At 41.6% G+C, this 20682-nt stretch overlaps 1 protein-coding gene across 1 annotated transcript in view; it reads right to left on the bottom strand.

Annotated features, from left to right (window-relative positions):
• The window catches only part of DNAH10 (dynein axonemal heavy chain 10), a 134462-nt gene that overhangs the window by 58595 nt on the left and 55185 nt on the right, over positions 1–20682 (bottom strand). Inside the window, exons 26-37 of the mRNA XM_037014245.2 lie at positions 18395–18548; positions 17191–17424; positions 15279–15401; positions 12406–12639; positions 10213–10436; positions 6681–6950; positions 6263–6446; positions 4633–4767; positions 3837–3989; positions 2220–2408; positions 768–914; positions 31–222 (exon numbers count right to left, since the gene is read on the bottom strand). Of these exons, the coding sequence (XP_036870140.2) occupies positions 31–222; positions 768–914; positions 2220–2408; positions 3837–3989; positions 4633–4767; positions 6263–6446; positions 6681–6950; positions 10213–10436; positions 12406–12639; positions 15279–15401; positions 17191–17424; positions 18395–18548 (2239 nt within the window). The remainder of the gene's footprint in view (positions 1–30; positions 223–767; positions 915–2219; positions 2409–3836; positions 3990–4632; positions 4768–6262; positions 6447–6680; positions 6951–10212; positions 10437–12405; positions 12640–15278; positions 15402–17190; positions 17425–18394; positions 18549–20682) is intronic.

Raw genomic sequence — 20682 nt, 5'->3', positions numbered from 1 at the left:
TGTGAACTCTCATTTCCAGCACCCACTTACCTGGACTGGCAAGACCATGTAGCCACTCTCCTCGAGCACTTGTTCAACAGCATCATTGAAATCAGGGTAGCGAACTCGAGGGCAGTCTAGCCCAGGAAACAGATCGGAAATCAAACCGAGGAAAAGAGGGACATCTTCAAACACAAACTTGGGCAGATTCATGTCTCGGAGGGCCCTCATTAGCACTACATCCTGGATGGAACAAAACGTAGACACCCTCAAAGATATTTCCAAAAGACCCAGGGGCTAGTCTAGAAATCCTCTTATGAAAAAAAAAATTAAATAAAATATAAAACATAGATCATTGCAAGCATGGTTCTAGAGAAACCTGTGAGCCTGCTGCCCACAGAGTAGCCCTGACTGGACGCTGCTTTGGAGTAAGTCTGCTATAAAAGAAACATGACCACTGTGCTCACTGCTGTTGCAAAAAGAGGGAAAAACAGCTCATGTTCATGCTTTCTCGAGAACCTAGTATATTCCCACTGCTCCAGCCCACCATCCTGCAATTATGGATTATTACCACTGAGGCATCATAAACGGAGATACCATGAAGACACTGTACTTGGCCTTATGGTAATAAGTCAAATTAGAAGGAAAAACCATACAATGGGTGCAAGTCCAAATTAAGGTCAGACAACCAGATGAAATTACTGTGCCCCACCATCTCCATCTCAGTGTTTATTCAACACCTGTGCCCTGGGTGAGCACTCAGAAACCATTAGCATGTTGGCCCCCACCTCTCTGAGGTCGGAAGAACCTCTCTTCAGCTCCCCAGCCATCACCAACACTGATTTCAGGGCTCTGAGTCCAAAATCATAATGATGCTGCTTGGAGAGCTGCTCCTGGGCCAGCTTATACAGAACAGTCATCTTTTTGGCCAGAGTCTATTGTCATGAAAGATAATGAAAAAGAAAGAAAGAAAATGACCTGAAAGCAACAGAACATCATCTTACAAGGAAAAGGTGCTCTGACGAAGTTGCTCTATAAACAAGGGAACTTTGCCTCTAACAGAAATATCGGGATGGCTCCTTTGTTTTTAACTATGAAGAATTAGGGGCTGATTTAAAGAAACACCAGCTTTATCAAAATTTGATGGCTCTCCTTGAAATCTGGGGAAAATCTTAAAGTGCCTTAATTTAATGACTAGAAGCCATCCAACTTTTTAAATTATAGCGGTTACACTTCAAAAATATGCTTCCTGTTTATTGTGACCTCGAGGTATTATTAAAGCTTCTTCTGCACCCGTTTCTGAGGACGGGTCAGCCACCACTTAGTCTACATCAAGGATTCAAAGCCTGCTGGCCCCTAAAAATTGCATTGGGATTTTGTTCATGAAAACTAAGAACCAGTAATTTCACCACTTTAGATGAAAATCCAAACATAATAGGCAGTAAGAGCCTTCAAAAAAAATGGCAGAAAAGCAACTTAACAACCCTCTATGTTATAAGTATATACTATTTTATACCTTTCCCAGAACCTTCTGAATAAAATGTATGTGCATACTTTTTTATATATCTTTTAAAAAATGATAAAGGAGATATATGTATAAGTGTGTGTTTGTTTTTAAAGCCACATGTTCTCAAGGTTATTAGAACAAATGGGAGAAGCCCATCTCAGAGAGTTACATACTGCATGATTCTGTGTGTCAAACATTCCGGAAGTGACCAGTTATAGTGAAAGAGAATGACTGGTGGTACCCACAAGTTAGGGTAGGGGTGTGGCTATTACATGGTAACACAAGGGAGTGTCTTTGTGGTGATGGGATGTTCTGTATCCTGATTGTGGCACTGGCTACACATTTCATGTCATGGAATGTCCTAGAACTATACACTCCAGAGAGATGCACTGAGGACAAGAAACCTGTTGGAATCCAAATAAAGTCTATGCTTGGGTAAAACAGCACTGTGCCCATGTCAGCTTCCTGTTTTGCCAACCTGCTGTGGGAGTGTAAGGGGTCAGCACTGGGGGAAGCTGGGTAATGGGCACATGTAACTAACTCTCTGTACTACTGTTGCCACTTGTTGTGGGTCAAACTATTCCAAACTGAAAGTTAGAATTTTAAAGAGAGGGAGGGAGGAGAGAGACAAAGAGGAAAAAAAACTTTAAGCCACACAGAATCAAAACTTCCGAAATCCTGAGCCTGGAAACAGCCCAGAGATGGAGGTCTGGGGCCCATGGCTGGGCCTCACCTTGGCCCAGAGAAAGCCCTCAGAGAAGAGCATGATCTCGCAGATCTGCTGCAGGTCAGGCACAATCACCACCACGGGCCTGAAGAGCGCCTTCACTGACTCAGGCAGCTCCGTGCGGCCTGCATAGCCGGGGTTCATCGTGATGAAGATGCCCATTCTCGAGTCCAGGGAGATCTCCTGCCCTTCAAACTAGAAAACAGAAGGAAAGAATGGGGCTACGCTGCCCTGCCAGCCTACCACTGGGGCAGGAGGCCTGGGTGAGCGGCATGCAGTTTGTTTTCAGGGGTATGAGGCAGACACCACCATCTGACTCCTTCCTGTTCCTGGGTGTTAAATGTAGAGTCCTCATGCTTATGGCCTGAGTGTGCTGGGTGGCAAGCTTCAGCCGACACCCAAACTCTGATCTGATAGCACCCAGCCTGATGCTTCACACAGAGTGAATTTTCACTCACATTAGTTATCATCCCTCCTTCCCCTGCATCTCCACCCCGTGCCCTGGGTGCCTGGACTTATTGAGTCAATCCTTTGCTCTGAATCCTACTTCAGCATCCTTCAAGAAAGCCACCTTTGTTCCTCCAGGTGCCCTGGGTACCAACAAACTGCAGAAATCTCTGTATTTTAAGTCTCTTCAGCCTACAGTTGAGTTTCAACTGTCTCAACTTTTCTTCCTACTAAGATTTTACTATTTCATTTCTTTCCTTGGGCCTCGGACGTGCCCACAAATGAATCATGAGCCCAAGCCAAATTTGGGTCCTGGGTTTCCCAAAGAGACTCTGTAGGGCCCTAGAGGATTTATAGTTTCCAGGCCACAGGGATGCATTCATGTCACAGGGCATGGTGTGTCTGCAGAGCGAGAGGTGTGAGGTGGCCAGAGGGCAGGGCACACAGGGGCAAAGACAGCAGCAGAAAGAGCAGTGGAGCATGCTGGGAACACAGGGCGCCCTGGCACAGAGAAAAGGCCCAGCCACTCTGGTCCCTGTTGTTGGAGAACCATCCTGGGCTACCTGACTTATATAATGAGATTGTGTTTCTCCACATTCTGATCCAGCTCAATCTGATGTAATTTAACATAGACGCCACAAGTTCGAGTCTGGTGAAGCCTCAAAAAGTTTTTTAATTTGACTTTTCATTTTGATAACAACCTTAAAAATTTTGTTCATTTTAATACCCTAACTTTATCAGATATGAGGGCAAAATTTCTTGTTTGTGTGATAATTTCTATTGGAAGACATTTTGATTGAATGAAACATTAATCTTTGAGGTCATTTTTTTCCCCTCAAACTTGGGAGGTCACCAAGAGTTTTTGGGTTTTTTTCCCCTTTAAGGATGCCCTGCACATCCCTCATGTGAGAACACTGCCCTACCCATCTGTAACTACTAGTTACATGTCTGGAATAGTTTGAAGTTCTTAAAACATTACAGTCCTTAATTATCAAAGATGCTGCTAATTTGGGGAAACCTGATCATCTTGATTTGAAGACAAAAATATGACAAATCTTCATCTATGCAGAGGCTGGTCTGGAAACATGGCTGTCTACCATCTGACGTTTCCAAATTAATATGGCAAAGTCTCCCTCCTGGGGACATGATGCAGGCAGGCCTCACACTTATTCTCACCTGGAATGTGGCTAACTGATGAATCAGAGCATTTCGGATGGTCTGAATCTGGGATGAGGTAACTGAGAGCACAGAGGCATCGATTCGATTAAACTCATCAAAACAGCCCCAAGCCCCACACTGGGCAAGGCCTGAGAAGATCTTCCCAATGGCCTAGAATGAAAGAAATGTCAGGACAGGCAATTTTCATCTTTGAAATTTTAAGCAAAACATTTATGGATACATTATCTAAATTAAAGCAAACAATGTTCCTTGAATTAGCAGAGAAGTGGCTGACGAGCCACCCCACCCCGCTAATGGATCTTTCTGGCAGGACTTCTAAGGCTCCTCATGGGCTAGCTCCCACTTACAGAATTTTGCAAATTAAGGATTTTAGTGTAAAAATCCAGATTCTGGCTTCTCTTGAGATACTGGAAAATCTAACAACACTGGTGTCCACTTTCCCAAGTAGCAACAGTTCAACAAAGCTGAACAGTGGCTCCCCTTTAGATGACACATTGTGCTCCTGTTGACCACATCCCCACCACTCTCTATTGTATCTCCACCTGCTGCTTTGTCATTTATATTATCTACCTGATTGGTGGACATTGAAGTTTGAGACTCATTCTGTATATGCTGCTAACAAAGCAGACACATGTAAGTTCTGAGTGTGGGGAAAAAATTTTCTACTATATTCTCAGCAGTTCCCCTCTCATTTCACAGAAGAGTATGAAATCAATTGCCTTTCCTGCAGAAATGTCCCACTTTATGCTTCCTGCCTAATAAGATAGCACCAGAAGTGACACTGAGGCCTTACTTTGTAATCCATGCCTTCACCACAGTTGGTTACAATGCAGAGCAAGCCCAAGGCTTTGGCCAGGTCCTTGGTGGTCTCGGTTTTGCCAGTACCTGCTGGGCCAACAAGGGCCCCACCCAGATACATGGACAGTGCCTGTTATAAGCCAAATGCAAAATATATGTTATCTGATTCATATAAGGAAGCATGTGTTGTTCCTCAAAGCACTATGACAATATATGTAGAATATAAATATGTGTATATATTATAAATATATAAATTTATATACAATGTTTATATTTTATATATATATATGCCAAAGGACAAGTTGACATTCACCTTTACTGATAATCACTATTTTTAGCATTTCTTTTCTGTGTTTTTCCATTGACCTCTACTGACCCCTTCCCCATATTATATAGGGAACAGCATACCAAGGACTAAGCAGCACGCTGTTCTCTGTGCCTGCCCTGAGAACAATGTCCCAGTAGTTTCAGAACTGAGGTTCATACACACACGTACATCTGTGCAGAAAAGGATTAACCTTGCCCAAAGAAATGTTTGGCCCTTTGTCTCCAGATTCTGAGAGTTGGTCTCTAAGCCCTTGAACTATTCCACCTGAGGACAATGTCCTTGTGTGTCTGGGGACCTTGGGCCATGCAAGACGGTCTAACAGTGTGATTTATGGTAGGAGACCTTGTACCACATGGTATCAGCTTGATTTCTGGGGGCTGGAGACTAAGGAAAACCACACCAACAGTCAGTCATGTCTCCATGACGAGCCCGCAGTTAAAACAGTGGACACCAAGGTTCGGATGAACTTCCTGGAGGGGCAATACTTCACGAATGCTGCCACACACTGCTGCTGGGAGAAATAATGCTGTCAGCACAGCCACACTGGGAGAGGAGATTGAAGCATCACGCCTGCTCTCCCTGGGCCCATAGCCTCCTCACTCCTTCTCCCCCTGGGCCCCTTGGCCTCCTCATGCTGCTGATTTTGATCTGTATCCTTCTGCTGTAGTGAACTGTAACATGACTATAACTCAGTTCTTCAGCAAATTATTGAACCTGAGGGTGGTTAAGAGCCACCTGAACTTGCAGCAGCCCAGTCCCAGAAGATGGCAATCAGGTCATATTGCAAGTTGAAACTCCTTTATAGATTTTTAAAGGATGATATCCCTTACTGTCAGCTTTAGTTAGGGACTGTCCTAACAAATTACCACAAAATGGGGGGCTTGAGACAACAGAAATGCATTCTCTCACAGTCTGGAAGCTAGAAGTCTAAAACCAAGGTGTTGGCAGGGCCGTGATGCCTCCAAAGACTTAGGAAGGATCTTTCTTTGCTTCCGGTGGCTCCAAGCACTTCCTGGTTTGTGGCCACATCACTCAATATCTGCCTCCCTGTGTCTTCTCTTCTGCCTACAAGGACACTGGGCATTGGATTTAGGGCCCTAGTCCAGGATGTTCTCACTCAATCCTTAACTAATTAAATCTGCAAAGACTCTATTTCTAAATACGGTCAGATTCTGAGGTTCCAAGTAGTTGTGAAAGTTGGGGGGGTACACACTGATCAAACCAGTGCACTATCACAATTACCAGGGAAAAACACAGGTAAATGGTAAGTAATTACAAGAGCCAGGTTGCCCCTCACCTGAGTGAGAGTCAGGTAAATCCGGTCTGTGAGGGGTGTGATGACCAGCCTTCCATTCAGACCCATGTACTCATAACCATAGCCGAAGGTCCCTGTGCACTGACGGATGTTCAACTCGTCTGGTTCTCGGTCCCAGTAAAACCGCAGCTGACTTTCCCATTCAAACTCCCAGGCCTCAAGAATGCTAGAAAGTGAGAGATGGGAGGTGGTGAGAGGGAGAAATATGTGGCAGAAGAGGAGGAAGCAGGAGAATATTTTAAAATTCCAACAGAAAAGTTAATCTCTAACCACCCCACCTGTGTTTCCTTCCTACAGCTTCCGGAGTGTCACACCAACCCGTTCCAAGCTGCAGGGGTGAGGGACCAACAGATGATGAAGGGACAGTCTGGAAACATCAATGGCCTGGGAAAGTCCTCACCTGCCTCTTATGAAAGAATCGACTATATCCCTGGCATGCACGTCGATGATGAGAACAGTGTTGTATTTCTTTCGGTCATTTCTGCTTAGGGATGTGCTGATTCGCGTGACTAGCTCATCAATCTGCCGGTGCATTTTCCTGCCATAGTTCTTCATGGCCTGCTTCTCCCCTGCCTGCACCTTGTGGAAGACATCTTCCACCTCCCAGGTCCACCACACCTGGCTGGCGGCCAGCACCACCATCCCTTGGTACAGGAGCATCCAGTCAACTCTAAAGAAAAAGAACACCTTTGTGAGGTTTTCCTAAGGACTGGTACTGAGAACAGTTCCATAAAGAATTTTTCTATTTGATGTAGAATAGGGAAGGCTAAGTTAGGTAAGCAAATGGCAGTAAAACTGGCTGGAAAGGGAAATGGCAGAAAATACATACATGAGAAAGTTATAGGCATGTGATTAGGTAGCCAGATGCCAGATCACTTTTAAAATATGCCATTACAGATTTCCAAAATTACTCAAATTATGGGTATATTGTAAGAATTTTTTAATATTTTTAAATTCCAACAAAAAGTTAATCTCTAACCACACTGCCCATGTTTCCTTCCTACAGCTTCCTGAGTGTCACTTGCTTCTCTTTCCCATTCTCACACCAACCCTTTCCAAGTTGCAAACACACATATGGAGAGAAGGGTATTTGGAGTTTCTCCAAAAACAGCATCATGCAATACAAGTTACTCTGCACCTTGCTTAATAATTAATAACTATTTAATCATTTAATCATTCTAATGGACAGGCCTGTAGGCCAATGGTATAGGTCAAATCTTTGTCAAAGTTGCATATTTCAGAGCATAAAAGTACTGCAGCTTACCCAAACATTACCTTCTTGATGTCTGTCTTCCAGTTCTTGTGCCAATAAAAAGAATACTGCAATAAACATCCTTATACATCACCTGGCAATATCTGGAGACATTTTTGGCTGTTAGAAAGGATGTTGCTGGCATCTAGTAGAAGGTAGAGGCCTGGGGTGACGGTAACCACCCTATAGTGCACAGGAGGCTCCCACATTTAAGAATGATCCAGCCCCAGACGTGATAGTGCTGAGGTTGAGAAACCCTGCCTTACAGATACCCTACTGAGTCAGAGCTCCTTCTAGTGTTCTAGAATGGAATCCCAAAAGCAAGATGAGCAGGCAAAAGTACTGTGCCCCTTTTTAGTAGTTTACTTTAATAGAAATGGTCAAATTACTTATAGAGGTCATAGCAATCCATTTCCCACCAGCAATGCATCATGCTGCCCTTCTCACCCCATCCTCTCCAGAACCATATTTTATCATTCTTTTGATTTTTTTTTGTCAAACTGGAAAGTGAAAAAACAATGTATCATTCTGCATTAATTTTCACATCCTTGATGACTAATGAAGTCTCTCCTCTTCACATATGTTGGGTTTCCTCTACAGAAATACTAATTTACAAAGCTGGTAAGTGCCCTGAAATACATTTAGGGCAAAGGATTTTCTAAATCATACTTAAACAATAATGGACCCAGAGCTATAAGTTTTAACCCAGGAAAAGTGACTGTGAGTTACTAGTCATCATCTTGATGACATCTTGATCTGTATCCTTCTGCTGTAGTAAACTGTAACATGACTATAACTCAGTTCTTCAGCAAATTATTGAACCTGAGGGCAACATATACTTAAAAGAATACTTAAAATAGTAAAAAGAACTATTAGACTTTACCATCTTGTTTTAAAATTGTGTAGTGCATCCAAAACATAATTAACATTTATAGTTATGATCTCTACTCAAAAAAGAAATATAACAAAGGTGATGAAGGTGCTTTATCAGAGAATGGTGCTGAAATGATGAACAAAGATGGGCCTTTTAAGACAGCAAAACCAGGGAATCAGAAAGCAGGAGAGGTTGTAAGCAACACGACTGGAGGACACAAAGTGGCTCAGGGCAGAGCTAAAATAAACACAATGGTATCTGGCAAATCCCAGGATATCAGGTGCTTTCTGGGGCCGCAAACACCTGGCTTATCTTCACAGTGATGCCAAAAGTGTCTGCCCAAATAAATCAGTATTCTCATTTCAACTACTCATGTGCTTTGTTAGAGACAACAAGTTCATGTGCTAAGTAAGGTGGGGGTGGCATTTGGATGAGGAAAGACATGGACGTTTCTCAATTAATCAGATTGCTTTCCCTGACCTGTTTCCCCCAATCATGCACTGTCACATGTAGCTATGCCCTGGCAAAGTGGTGCTGAGGATGCAAACAGAAGTAACCGGTACAGATATAAAATCCATCTGACTTGGGAGCACTTACAGAGACCTTAAAATACTCAGTGGTCACTACTTCTGGAGGTCAGTGGTTTTTGTCTAGCTTGGTTTTGAAATAGATCTAGCACAGTGATTAGCCGAGAGCAGGAGTCCAATAAATATTAGTTAAATCAGTGAATACAGCCAATAATGTTTGGAGCCACCTTCAATCAGCTCTTGAAGAGCTAACTATCACATACTCAAGAATTCTGCAACCTGATTGTTGAGCCACTTGCCATTATTCCATTTAGCTTTGAAATCAGCCATTGTGGGAATATTCACACCATGAAAACTGGCAAATGCTCTAAAACAAAGCTTTTTTTTTTCTTCCAGAAAGCCAGCATTGAATATATCTACATCTACCTGATTACTTAAAGGTGTAAACCAATTTTTATAATATCTAAGAAACAGAAGGATTATAATCATACAAGTATTATGCTATTTTCTAATAATATATTTAAGTGTTTTCAGTTTGTAAAAGTCAAGAAAGTAGTCTATCAAATCAAGAGGACAATTCTTTTTTTTTTATTTTTTAATTTGAGGACAATTCTCTTTGATAATAAAGACTTTATGTCTGTGTAAGAGCTGTGTCAAATACACTACAACTTTCCTAGGAATCCCGCCTAAATCTAATAGAACAGGTTATCCAAGATGCTTTAAGTACTTTGAGATCAGCCACACATTAAAGTCAGCCCTCTTAGCAACAAGGAACTGACACGGCTCAGCTTGGTGTCTGACAGCTTCTTAGGGCCACAGATGTCAAGGAGTGACTAAAATTCACTAAATATTTTAGAAATGATTTTACTCATTTACCCATGCACAGATTAACCCTACTGAACACCTGGTTTCTGTTGTGTCACTAGGTCAGTGGGTCTCATGATTGAATGTGTTCAGAGTTCCCTGCACAGGGTAGGTATAAAAAATACAGATCCCTGGGCCCCACTCCCATTTTTTAATGGAGCAGGTTTGAGGTGGGGCCCAGGAATTTCTAACAAGCTCCCAGGGGCTCTAGTGCTGTGGGTCCAGATGCCACCATGCTTTGAGAAGTACTGAACTAGGTGATCCTTTAAAGATAGATAAAATAACAGCTAATTTAGCTACTGCAAGGAAGGAAAACCTCATTTGGAATGTCCATTAATCTCCAAACCCTTAAAACTAATCTATTATGAATGTTGTTCATATGTTGAGTACCACATGTTCACATTTTCAATGTTACCTGCTTCTGTCTTCACAGTATCTGAAAATAGCCTCTTTGGTAATCAGCCGGTTAGTTCTACGCATTTCATTCAAAACTGCCGTCATCCAGTCCTCCACACGCCCCTCGGCCCGTATGATCTTCCGGAACTCCATGACCTCACCTTCTGCTGAGATCATGGCAGACACTAGTTTTTCTCCACTGTCTCCGTCATTAAACCTCAGCAAAGCTATGTTGTCATACATCTGCAACACAGCAGGAGAAGCCACCTGTAATGCTTCCTGAGTTCTAGAACCAGAGAACAGCCCACCGTGTTCCATCACACATCCCTACGAATGTACATTGGGTACTTTAGTTTATTCTGCACTGTACAAAGGTATCTGGAGGATTTAATAAAAAAACAAAAAGCAGACAGCCTGCCTTCCCTCCCCTGAGACTCTAGTGTACGTGCTGGTACAGCGAGGTGTCTGGGCACACAGATTGGCTGGACACAGGAGCAACAGGGAATGCTGGTGATGAACACCTGAGGGCTGGGGGTTAGGGTACCCGTGGTTGAATCCCCCACTGCCCAACTAGGTGACTTTGGGCAAGCTACTTCTCTCCCAGCCTGGAATAAACATAATTTATGGTGCTTACAAGATGAGGTTGGAAGGATGGGATGAAATACTCACAAAGCATGGGCCCATTCAACATTTGGTCTTGGTTGGCTATTCTCATTGTTAACCAGAATGATATTTAGGAAAATCACTCTTTAGGGTCCAATATATAAGACAAGGAACTCTGCAAATTAGGGGGAGGAGGACAAGGCAACAGGCTTTGGAGAATAAAGTCAAAGGTTTGCAAAAGGGGCTGCCAGTAAATAAAGTACCTCTGACAACAAAGTTTTCTGTAACAGTAAGATATCCATTTATTAAAGTGGAAACAGGATACAAGCCTCCCTTTGAGAAAGAAGCACATGGCATCAAAAATAGGAATCTGACTTTAAGGAGGAAATCAGCACTGATGAAAGGGGAAGTATGGAGTTAAGCATTTGATCCTTGGCGCTTTGTTCATTTGGAACAAATGAACAAACTTTCATTACTCTACAATGTAGATTACTCTACAATGCTGGTTCAAAACCACAAATGATTTTGCCTGCAGGCACTGGGCAGTGTCTGGAGACATATTTGGTTGTTGTCATAACTGGAGAGGGCTGCTCCTGGCAGCTAGTGGGTAGCGGCCAAGGACGCTGCCACACATCCTGCGATGCGAGGGCACCCACCCCCACCCACGACGCACATACGCACCCACGCAGACAACGGAGAATTACCTGGCCCTAAACATCAGTAGGGCCACAGCTCAGACACCCTGCTCTAGGCTGATACTATAGGACTTTGAATAGCTGACCATTATTTCTGTCCATGCTCTGGTCCTCTATCACAAGAGACAATTTTGTCTGTTGTGTTTCCTGCCATTTACTATCGCTCATGGGTACACATATGTTTATATAAAAATATGAAAACATGGGCTGGAAGGAATCACAACAAACTCATGATAGTGGCTGCCTCTTGTAAGTGGAAGAGTTGTAAATGGGGAGAGGGGACAGAGAGATGTTGACTTTCTCTCCATAACTTTATTCTACAAAAAAAGAAACAAAGCAAATATGACTAGATAGTAACAAATATCAATTCTTGGTGGTAGATAAGGTTATTTAGCCAACTTTGTAAGGCAGGCATTGCTCTAAGTACTTTACAAGTATTAACTCATTTAATCTTTATAACACCTCCACTGAAACATGTAACTACTGGAGTTATCATTTACAGATGAGGAAACCAATTCCCAGAGAGGTTAAGTAACTTGCCAAAAGTCACACAGCAAATCTGTGCAGAGCCAGGATTTGAATCCAGACAATCTGGCTCTACAGTCCATGCACTAAAGCACTATCCTGTATTGTTTCTCTGCTTATCATATTAGTCTTTGTGTATTTGTTTATTATTTTAGTTTCTCCTCCAAGAAGTTGTTTTTGGACTGTGGAAAAGAGCAACAAATGGCAGCTAAGTGCTGGTGTAATTTCAGACTACAGTGGATTTCACCAGATTCATGCTTTAAATAAAACCCTCAACAGCACTGCACTGTCTTAAACATCTGGGCTGAACCAAATTGCATACAGAACTGGGGAAACACGCACCGCAGCTACAGGACTTACAGATTCTGCTATGAGACCTGGGGGCCCACCTTGATCATGTGCTCCTGGACACAGAGGGGATCGCTGCTCCCCAGGATGCTGAGCAGCTCGTCATCAGAGATGAAGAAGAACCTGGGGAAAGCGTTCCTCTTGGAGTCTAAGTAGTCGTTTAAGCCCTTCTGGCATTTCTCAAGGCCCTCGCTGATATGCTGTAGGTCGGGAAGACGGTTTGGGGCCTGGCAGCATCTCTTGATCACGGGGTCTTTTAAGGCTTCACCCATGATCTGCACGAGGCCAAAAGGAGAGCGGTCAAGCCAGGGAAGTGGAAACACTACTCCAGTCCCACAGGGGCATCTGCCAGGGCCCCTAGCACTACCGAGAACAAAATCAACAAACACCCAGACCACAGCCTTTTGGGAGGCCAATTTGGCAAAAGTTGTGAAATACTTACATAAGCATGTCCTTAGCACATTCTAATGTACTATATAGAATTTACTTCTTTCCAGTGTTTATTTTTTCCATCTTCCCACTAGAAGGTAGCTGCCTGGGATCGGGTTTTTTCCTCTGGTGCTCACTGGCATGCCCAACGCCCCTCCAACTGTGCTGCACACAGTAGGCCCTCAATCAGCATTTGCTGAATGGATGAAGCCAGCAATTGTACTTGGAGCAGTTAGTATGTTCCAGAATATTCAGACAGCATTCTTTTTTTTTTCTCATTGAATTTTCCTTTTTTTTATTAAGGTATCATTGATATATAATCTTATAATGGTTTCACATGAACTACATTGTTATTATTATATTTACCCATATTATCAAGTTCCCCCCACACACCCCATTGCAGTCACTGTCCATCACTGTAGCAAAATGCTAGAGTCACTACTTGTCTTCTCTGTGCTACACTGCCATGCTTGTGACTGCCCTGCATTAGGTGTGCTAATCATAATGCCCCTGAATCCCCTTCTCCCTCTGTCCCCACCCCCTCCCCTTTGCTAACCCCTAGTCCCTTCTTGGAGTCTGTGAGTTTCAAGTAGCATTTTTTATAATGCAGGAAAAAAAAGGAAAGGGAAGGGAAGGGGAAGGGGAAGGGGGAGGGGAGGGGAAGGGAAGGGGAAGGGAAGGGGAAGGGGAAAGGGAAGGGGAAGGGAAGGGGAAGGGGGAGGGGAGGGGAGGGGAAGGGAAGGGGAAGGGAAGGGAAGGGAAGGGGAAGGGGAAGGGGAAGGGAAGGGGAGGGAAGGGAAGGGGAGGGAAGGGAAGGGGAAGGAAGGGGAAGGGAGGGAAGGGAACAGCTTAAATGTCCAATAAGAGGGGATCAGGTCAACCATTTGCTCTAAGGGATAATTTAGATGTTTTACTTATTGAAATATATGTCAAAGATGTTAAATTTTAAATGACCATACAAGATTTTTAATGATCCTATTTTTGTATAATGCTTTTTTGCCTATCAATCTGTTTATATGTTTACATAGCAATAAACAAATTCTAGGAAGATGCATACTGAACTGTTCAGATGTTTATCCTGGGTGTGGAGTTGCAGGTGTTTTTTCTTGTTTGCCTTTTTATAATTTCTACAACCTTCTTTAATGAATAAATATTTGTTGTATAGTGGGTTTTTTTTCAGTTTTCTTCTTAAAAGCTTATGCAAATGGAAAGGAAAAATAATTAACTTTAATGTTTTCTACCTTTATCTTGCATCTACCTACCACTTCAGCATTTTATTAAAATAATAATAATAATAATAATAAGGGAGAAATGTGGGATTCACATATAAATCAAGTATAAAAATCAAACGAATAATCATATTTGACCTGATTGTTTATAGTTCAAAATGCGTGATCAAAACCGACAGTTTCTGTGACAACTGCCCTTGCACTGTTCACCATGTAAGAACTTATTCACCATGTAAGAACTTGTTCACCATGTAAGAACTTGTTCGTTATGCTTCAGAAGATTGGAGACTGTTGAGAACTAGGCTTGGGGTTGATTAATGACTATGCATTGAGTCCCCTATACAGAATTTTATTGTTGTTTACAATCATTTGATCAATAAATATGAGAGATGCCTTCTCAAAAAAAATAATAATAATTAACTTTAACAGATAAAGGAGACCCAAATGTGAATCAGCCACCTGTACTTGAAAAAATACAACGGTCTCACTAGTAGCAAAGGGCCCCCGTCTTTGAGGTCAGGTGGGCTGGGTTAAAATCCTCACCCCACTAATTGGTAGCAACAGTGATGACTGGTACAACCCACTCTGGAAAGGACTATAAAATGAGCATAATCTTTCATGGGCAATTTACTTCCTAACAATCTCTCATAAGATATTAACCCTAAATATGGAGAGGCATTAGGTACAAACCTGAAAATTATTTATGACATCAAAGAATTCCATTTCAAACAAGATGGCCAGTTACTAGATTATAATAATCAACTAAACTCGTGTCAAACCACTCACTGAAACATCACATTAAGGGCATTCAAATATTTCTGAGATGGTTTCATAATATGAAATACATTTCTCATAATATTAAAAGAAAATTATAAAATATAAAATTATTCAAAATACCATTATAATAAACATATTACCTACACACATAGAGAAAAGATGAAAGAAATATCTGACAGATTAAAGTGGCCACATTAAGGTGATAGAACTAAGGAAAATACATCTTTTCTACATTTCCCAATTTTTTTGAAAAAGTAGTATTACTTTTGTCATAAAAAGATATTTTATTAAAAAGTACTATACGTCAGCAGCTAAAGCTCAAACAGAAATTTTTAGTGAACCCATTAAGGTCATATATAATGATAGAAAATATTCAGAAGGAACAATTAGACAGAATACCACGTGCAAATATGTAAGTAAATGGGTCTCAAATCACTGTCCTCTCATGACTAAAAATAAAATAGAAGTGAGTCACTTGCCCTTTTAAATATTTTATCGATGCTATCAAACTTCTTTGCCTCATCTGGAAGTTGTGATCTGATATCTCCACCAATGAAAATGTTTTCCAGGTACATCCATTTTCTCTGAACCAACATCCAAATCTGTAAATGCACAATGTGAACGTCAGCATAGGTGGCTCGAGGTGTGTATGGCAAAATCCCACCCTAACGTGGGTCAGATTCAAATCAGCTCAGGTCAAAGGACTTTCCAGGCAAGATGACACTCTTTTCCAAATATACAGAAATGATCAAGAAAGCATAAGTAAATATTTTAAAATATATGTCCACATTCAAAAGCAAAAGAAAACTCTTTACGCCAGCCCTGGACAGGCAATAAGCTTCTAGATGTGAGCAGGGTTAAGAGCCCTGTGACCCAGAGGAACAAAGGACAGATCATGCAGAAGATTATGCAGAAACTGAGCCAGGTACTGTGTGACCCACAATTCTACCCCAGGTAGAGACCCAAAAGAATTGCAATCAGAGGCTCAGAAATGGTTGCACACGAATGCTCATAACAGCACTAGTCACAACAGCCAAAAGGTAGAAACCTCCTATTTATAAGCTAGTGAAGGATAAAGAAAATGTAGTCTATCCATACAATGGAATCTTCTTCATCCATAAAAGGAAATGAAGTACAGACATATGCCATAGTGCAGTTCAACCTTGAAAACATTATGCTAAAGGAAAGAAGCCAGACACAAAGGCCACACATTATATGATCCCATTTATATGAATCATAATGAAAACTTCATAATAGGTAAACACATAGAGACAGAAAATGGACTGGTTGTTGCCAGGAGCTGGAGAAGGAAGCTCTTAACGGGTCTGGGATTTTCTCTGGAGATGATGGTGTTCTGGAGATGAAGCTCTGAAACTAGTAGAGGTGGTGGTTGCACACCATTGTGAATGAACTAAATACTACTAAATTGTGGACTTTGAAATGGTTAATTTTATATTATGTAAATTTCACGTCAACATCTTAAGAACTCTTAACAAAGAAAAAAAGCAGTGCTATATCTTACTGAACATCTTTCACTAATAAAAAGTAATAGGCAAAAAAACCCACAAAAAAGCAGGCACAGGAAGCCCCTATATGACCGGGGCAAGGGCCTGGACCACGTTCCTAGCAGTAAACCAGGCCTGGTATCATCCCAGCCAAAGCTCGGGTTGTGGCCAGGAAGGAGGCACGTGTCTATGCTCTGGGAAGGGAGTGAAGACAGCCACACCAAACTGGTGAAATGAGCCTAGGTTGGTCTGGGAGGTCTAGACCAGTATTTCCCACAAGAGGAAGAAAGCGCCAACTACCTAATATAAGACCTTGTCTGGTGCTGCTCAACATGATAAGCCAGGTTGGAGAAACTGCAAAAACAAATGGCAAAGTGAAGCCAGCCCAGGGAGAATGTTTTATATAAGATGAACTAAAAAAAATAGAAATCACAGGGAGAAAAACCCACTACCATGAAATACAGCCACAAGAAGAGAGAAAAATTCTGGTTTGAGAAATGCAAAAGCATAGAGAACTCTGGAATGGTCTTTAAATATGTTTAAATTATTCAATGTAATAAAGGGTGTGGGTGCATCCTTGCAACAAGAACATGGCAGTAAACATTAAAATATTTTTATTTATTATTAAATTATTAAACGGTAAATATTAAACAAGAATAGGGACATATGATAAAGAACCAGTTAGGAACCTTGGAAGTTAAAAATGCATTCATTGAAATAAAAACTCAGAATGACTCCTCTAATCATGTACCCCTCCCCCCAAAATAAATTAAGACAGAAAAGTATGAAAGAGGATCATTAGTGTCAAGCACAAAATGCTCTCCTTTAAAGATTCTTTCCTGCTATGAACTGGCTCTTGACCACTTTTGTCTGTCTTTTCTCTCACCTCAATGACTTCCCCTATTAGAGAAAGCGTTTTCTCCCATTTGTGAACAGTTTGAAGAAAAGGCTCCACAAATCTGCTTCCTGAGATGCTCTGCAGGTTGAAAGTGTTGTCATCAAGGCACTGGATGATTTCATCAACAGACCCCAGGATGTAGCCTCGATCCTGTGTGCCTTTGTAATGCTTGACCACCATAAACTTCATGTTTTCCCATGTGTCCAGGATTTCCTTCACAGCCTGGTTGGGAAGATAAAAAGAATGGTTCAGGCACATACGTTGAAAAAACAGAACCCCACCCAAGCAGCAACAACCTGAGCCTGCCTTTGATCAGTTCCTCACCCTGAATCTGGGTCCGTTTTCCAAAGCCTAGGCATCATTTACTAAGACTTGCCAGAAAAGCACATTCCACACATGATCTCCTTCAGTCCCCAGAGCACCCTGGCGAGGTAGGGATTATTACCCACATTTTACAGAGGCAGGAACAACTGGGGGCTCAAAGAGGTGAAGCAGCTTGCCAAGTGCACTCAGCTATTGAGCACCTGAGCCAAGGCCTGTGTTCCTTAGCCAGCCTCCAATCTGCATACTTATGAGATCCTGTCCCTGTATTTACTGACCAGCAAGAAAACCAAATCACAAAATAATATGCCTGTTTATGACTACATTTTTTAAAATACTTCAATCAGTATTTATGCATATGTATATATGTATGTATATGTGTGTTATGTATATATATGCACATGTGTACATACACATACATGTGATATGTATTTTATGTACATATATGTATTGTGTAGGTATATGCATGTGTGTATAGGCATATATATTTGTGTACATGTATATGTGCAAATATATTTGTGGTATGTGCAATGTATGTATATGTATGTACATAGACATGTATATGCATTTTTAAGTGTTAAAGGATATATGCTAAAATGTTAATAATAATGTTCAGGTGGTAGAACTATGAGTCATTTATGTTCTCAATTTTCTACTATGACCATCCATCATTTCTTTAATAAATAAATCAAAAGTGGAACTATAATTAAGAATAAAAAATTTAACCAAGGCAGAAATTCCATTTTTAGAACAGATAATTCTTTATCACTCAAACACAAAAACAGGTACTAGAGAGAATATGTTTTCTCTTGGAACTGAAAAGGTAATTCTTTTCTCTCTCTAGACTGTTTTATAACTGAAATAGTCTTACCTTCTCAATGGCGATCTCCTTGATGGCTGATGTGACAATCTCATTGAGGACATCCATGTGTTTGTGAAGTTCCATTGCAAACATATTTTCCAAGGTGAATGTTTCGGTCATTTCAAAAAATACACCTGTTTTTTCCATAAGCTCTTTCCAATGCCTGAAAGTGCATCAGCATTAAATCTTTATGCTTACTGAATTTAGTAGATTTTCACTTCCATTTAAATCACAGCACAAAGCCATTATAATACTTCTTGTTTTGGAATTCTAAAACATGAGGACACCATTGGAATTACATTTCCAGTTTCCCAAAATCCCACTGGCTGCCAGAATGAAACCTGGAAACAACATTTAGCAAGACAGTGTCTTAGATGGCTAATCCTCACGACCATATAAGAAAACAAGCAACTTTTAATTTTTCAGAAACTGCTTCTGAAATAGTGTCTACACCAGTGACTGCAATGTCTCCTGGATCACTCACCCTGTTGGAGACCCTGGTGTAAATTATGAGCTTTCATGTATTTGATAAACATTTATCAAGCACTAACTCTGTGCCAAGCAGTGGACTAGCTGCTGGGGGGGGTATGGGGGGGTCATGGTGACCAAAAGGGCAGGACCCTGCCCTCAGGAATTCTACCACCTACTTGGAGGGACAGTAAATAGAAGATAAAATAAATCTACAAATTAAATAATTGCAAGTTGTTTTGAGTAGTATGGAAAAAACTGCCGAGTGACACAGAAGATAAGAAGGTGTCTATTTTAGATAGGAGGGTCAGGACTGACCTCTGTGCACACAGCACAACACTGAGCAGCGCTGCTCTTGAACCAATCTGAACTCCTTTTGAGGTCTGCATTTGGCCTGTGGGTTTGCCCATTTTTACAGTTTTGTTTATATGGCATGAATGTAAGTAAGCCAGCTAAACATGGCATGGGACCAGCAGAATGCCAGGGTCCAGCATATAAGCAGTAAGCATTGAATCACTGATTTTTATTGTAAACACACACCCCTTCCCAGAAATGTACTGTTTCCTTTCCCTCTATTTCCAGGCCTAGCCCAGGAGTTGATATGAAGTAGGGATTTCATAACTCTGGAGGATTGGGGGGCCTCTAGGTGACACGGCATTAAATAACACCATTGAGGGAGAAAGGGGTTCCCTACTCAGTTTCTTTGCACTCCTTTTGATTCCATCAAAGAGAGAGAGTCAGCTTGGCACTGCTGTGCTTAAACCTCATCCACTGTTATTCACCTTTCATCCAGGGGAGGCCTCTGGCTCAGCCAAAGGCAACAGTTTTGAGCTAAAATTTAAAAAAATTTTTTTTAATTTTTATAATGAGTTTCTAGGTACAGTAAGAGCTTTTGGTTTTCCATTCACAGACGTGGTGTCAGTGCCTTTTTAGAATACTTTCATTTAAGCTAAAGAGAAACAAGCTGACAGGAAAACGTACATCAAGCAATGACAGTATTGGTGACACTGGGATCTGACAAAAATGGTGAGAAATGACCCAAGTTTGGGAAACATTGGGATCATAAAACAGGGAACCTTCGCTAGAAAATGCTTCCTTGAACCAAGTTTTCCTTCCACCTAGATGAGCAACTGAAGAATGCAAAGATCACAGTGAGTGCCCCCAGTAAGCCAGCAGAGCAGCGACACAGATGGGGACTCGCGTCGTCACCGCGCCTGGGGGCTGCCTGCGCTTTGCTGGGAGTTATAGGTGTGGAGAACCATCAAAGATAAATTAGCACTGAGCAGAGGCTTTCTTACGGGTATAACAGAAGGACTGGAAGGGAACTGAAATGGCATGACTTTCTTGCTGAGTACAAGTCCTTTAACGTCATTACGTCACTCTGCCCACACTTTGGAAACGTGATGGAGGAACATGTTGTGTTGGAAATAATGGTACTCAGAAAGCTTCTGCTAACTCCTGTCCCTGAGGGGCCACATCCAATTGATCACAGACAAGTGAGGGGTGAATCTCCTCCATCCCACTCCAAGACTGGCTATTCCATTAAAAACTTGGCAAGACCTACTCTGTCCAATCCTGCAGCCACAAGCTACTGAGCAACTGAAACGTGGCATCAAAACTGAAGTATGCCGTAAGTGTAAAATACGTGCCTGACTGCAATGTGTTTTTTAAAGAAGAATGTAAAATATCTTGTATGTTTTATATTGATTACATGTTGAAGTGATAATATTTTGTATATGTGGGGTTAGTTAAAATACATTGTTAAAACTATTTTTACCTCTTTTACTTTCTCAATGCAGCTGGTAGAAAATTTTTAATCACATCTGTGG

The sequence above is a fragment of the Manis javanica genome, chromosome 15, assembly GCF_040802235.1.
Source record: "Manis javanica isolate MJ-LG chromosome 15, MJ_LKY, whole genome shotgun sequence".
Classification (NCBI taxonomy): Eukaryota; Metazoa; Chordata; class Mammalia; order Pholidota; family Manidae; genus Manis; species Manis javanica.
The sequence above is the reverse complement of the archived record's forward strand: the minus strand, read 5'-3'. Positions and strand labels throughout refer to the sequence as shown.